Source organism: Sitodiplosis mosellana, unplaced genomic scaffold (assembly GCF_009176505.1).
Source record: "Sitodiplosis mosellana isolate CC-2019 unplaced genomic scaffold, AAFC_SMos_1.0 Smas_scaffold_1838, whole genome shotgun sequence".
Classification (NCBI taxonomy): Eukaryota; Metazoa; Arthropoda; class Insecta; order Diptera; family Cecidomyiidae; genus Sitodiplosis; species Sitodiplosis mosellana.
Window position 1 is genome coordinate 484 of NW_022597080.1, and position 3866 is coordinate 4349.

Below are 3866 nucleotides of genomic sequence, written 5' to 3' on the forward strand. Positions count from 1 at the left end.
AGCAAATATTTCTTTGGCTAAGACTTCGAAGGTACAACGTTATTACCGGTGTTATTACTCAGTAATACCACTGGTAATAACGTTGTACCTTCGAAGTCTTAGCCAAAGAAATATTTGCTTCCTATGTATTTCAAATTTAAAAAATCCCAACGGTCGAACATAGCAATTTCCGAACGAACGAACGAACAACATTTTTTTTAAATAAATTCCGAACGAACGAACGAGCAAAAAAAATAATTTTCAACTTTTCGAACGAACGAACGAACAAAATAAGTTTTTACAAAACTTTCGAACGAACGAACGAACAAAACAATTTTTTTTTATGTTGTCGAACGGTCGAACAAGTGTTCGAAAGTGTTCGACGGCCAACACTATTGTTGTTAGAAACACGTAAACAATGAGCAAGCTACAAGTTGTCAAGGAGATACATCGCGATGCGCGAAAACATTACCCAAGACGCCGCAACGTTATGCGCGGAATTTGTGACACACTGCAAGCAGATTTAATTGAGCTACCTCCTGATCGTGGATTTAAATATTGCCTAACCACCATCGATACATTTTCAAAAGTAGCGTATGCAGTCCCGCTTAAAACAAAGACTGGACGTGAGGTTACAGAGGCGATGAAATCTATTTTGATTTCAACGAAACGACCGGTAAAGAACATATGTCTAGATTTAGGGCGGGAATTCTACAATAAAGAGATGACGCGATTATTGAATAATTACAACATTAATCGCTATTCGACTTTCTCTAACTTGAAAGCGAGTACGGTAGAGCGCTGGAATAGAACCCTCAAGAAAAAAATTTATCAACGCTTCAGTTTGAATGGCAATTATAAATGGGTTGATATTATTCAAGAATTAGTCAACGAGTACAATTCAACCAGACATCGAACAATTAAAATGGCCCCAAAAGACGTGGATTCTGATCATGAACAAGAACTACTGGACACTGTTTATTATATAAACGCATCATTCCGCCGAAAAGCATCAATAAATTTAAGATAGGAGACCATGTTAGATTAAGTAAATATAAGCATGTTTTCGAAAAAGGCTATCTCCCATCATGGACGACCGAAGTTTTCACCATCAGAAAAATTCAATTTACCGACCCAATCACTTATTTATTAACTGATTGGGACGGAAACGAAATCAAAGGTGGTGTTTACACAGAAGAAATGCAACTAGTTAAAAATCCAAACATTTACCTAGTTGAAAAAATTCTTCGCAAGAAAAACGGCAAAGTGTATGTAAAATGGCTTGGTTTCGACAACAAATATAATAGCTGGATAAGTGAAAATGATGTAATTTAAATTGAATTTTCAATAAAGAAAAACACACAACTTTTATTATGTAACAAAATACATGTTTTTTATTTACTCTTTTGCAATTTTACAGATTATGCTTACATCTAAATCTTATATTATTTATGATTATGTCCGGAAACATCTATCGCGAAATTTAAAGGCATCTCCACTTGTACTACATGATTCTTTTTTAAAACGATCCAATCAATCAAATCTGCGCATGTGGGGCATTATAATGCCCCCATGCGAGAGTCTCAACGTTATCAGGTAGAACATGTCTTTTATCATCGTCATGACTAAGAGCTACCTTCTCTTGTCTAATAGAATACATCTTATGCAGCTTAGTGCGAAATGAATTCTGGTTTTTGATAATAGAACAATTTTTAGTCAAACATTCAAAATAATCTTCAAATTTAATCTCTTTTTTTATGATGTATTTTTTTACACCCTTAGCCTTTTTTATTTTATCTATACTATTCTTCGTTCGTACACAATACATTTTACTGCGTATACCTATTTTTTTGGTTATAATTTCACCATTCAACTCGTCCTTAAACAGACCAGGCACCTTCTTGTTCACGCGGGGCATGTTGTATGGATTATCCTCTTTGTAGTCGCTGGTGTCGAATTTCTCTAAATGCTGTTTCATATCATCATAGAAGTTTTCGCAGCTTATTTTATAGATAAAACTGTCAGTGTCGGTGTACGCAAGTTGGACTTTATCACCATATTTGGGCTTCATAAAGTTATAGTGAAAGTCACACATAACGACTTTGGATATATCCAATATCGCGAGCCCCACCACAATCGGTTTATTCATGAGCAAACTTGTTTTTTTCAACTCGATGGCAACCAAGTCTTCATCAAAAATTGTGCGTCGCTTGAAATTCGGTTTCGCTATGAGCATACGTGCTCCAGATCTTCCACCCCACTGCGACTTCAGTTTGATATCAACGCGAGATCGCAGATTTTCCATCGTTTTCCCTATAACAATAATATGAAATAAGAATTGGTTAATATATTACATTTAATGCGTATGGAGATATGATCATTATGAGGAGACATTCACTTACCAAAAATAGCATTGCAGAGAAGTTTGAAGAAATTCTTTTCAAAATCATTAGTAGCTCGCGTTCTCATTTCCGTGTTCAGCTGAATGTAAGGCTTGAGCCATGCTGTTTGGTTGAACTGCAGGGCGCGATGTACTTTCCCCAAAACTAACCCATGCTGAAGAGCCAATTTCAGCATTCTGTAGTGGATCACATAATTTTTTTTTATCATAAAGAGTCAAAAGCAATTTCTTTACACCTTTTTTGCCTGGAACGTGCATATTTTGAGCGCAAAACGGGTAATCATTATGTAAATCATGCAACTCTTTCGGATAATCGAGATCTACTTCGAAAACATAGCCAATATCAGCATCATCTTTAAGATTCAGAATTGTTTCTCGATCAAATTTAACATCAGACCATTGAAAATTATTATGTGGTAAATGCTGCATCATCGAATGGCCATATAAGTTATTGGCGTCGAGGTACATGATATAGCTGGTTTCTTTATTTGGATTATAATTATCCATGAATTTATTATTAGCTTGAATGTATCGCGTACTGCATTGGATTATGCCTCCGCGAATTCCACGTTCAACGAACATGAGCATGTCGACATCCGTAAAGAGCTCAAGTTGAACATTTGTATATCGTAGCATGGCATCGAAAGAAAGTCCGGTATATTAAATTTATCCCACACCTCTTTCGCGAAATCGTAATCTTTATCAGTAATCGAGCTGTTAGTCAAGGTACTATGGAAAGCCTCTTTGGATGGCAGCGATGTGTCATTTAGTTTTTCCCAGCTGTCAATGTAATCATAGCAAAAAATGCCCTTTCTCTCCAATAATTTCAGCTGCTCTTCACTCAAAAGCTTACATTCGGTCCTCAGAATACGCTTTTTCTCTGATGGAATCAAGGATGAAAGAGTATCCAGTGAATCAGCCATGAATCGAAATGAATCGATGAACCTCAGTTTGATGTCCTCTTTGAATGGCTGGGCCGTCCCCTCAACGGTTTTTGAAAAAGATATGTACCTTTCCGTGTTGATTGGGATAATCTGCATGTCACCCGCGAAACCGTTGGCTAGTTTGCGCAGCAGAAAATGCGAATCATAGCCAGTCAAATTGTGAAAAACTACCGGAATAGCACGATTTTCCACGTAATTCAAATTACAATCTTGATGTGCGGCACCGCGAAATTCACCCGTCAAATGGGAATGATCCCTCACTTTAATGGAATCGGAATCAAATTGTTTTTCACAAATGTGACAAATGTGCGTATTTTGAAAACGTTGCTCCTGTTCAGCAGTCATATTCAACGGAATTATATTATTGAGATGTTGGGCAGCAAATTCAGCAGCAGTTTTCATCTGGTCTACAAACCAATCGATACAGTCAGGACCACGTTTACTCGCATAAAATAATTTCGACTCGTCAAAAGAACATTTAAAATAATACCCGACACTGTAAACTTCATGCTCCTGATAAGCCGCAATTTCTCGCTTTTTGC

At 36.7% G+C, this 3866-nt stretch overlaps 1 protein-coding gene across 1 annotated transcript; it reads right to left on the reverse strand.

Moving 5' to 3' along the window:
• Positions 1-1798: 1798 nt before the first annotated feature.
• LOC129571277 (uncharacterized) lies at positions 1799-2848 on the reverse strand (the record flags this gene model as incomplete). Its single annotated transcript, XM_055451052.1, has 3 exons — positions 2655-2848; positions 2382-2557; positions 1799-2292 (listed from the first exon to the last, which is right to left on the reverse strand). Coding segments are annotated over exons 1-3 (864 nt in total), but the record flags the coding sequence as incomplete, so codon positions are not given.
• Positions 2849-3866: the final 1018 nt, after the last annotated feature.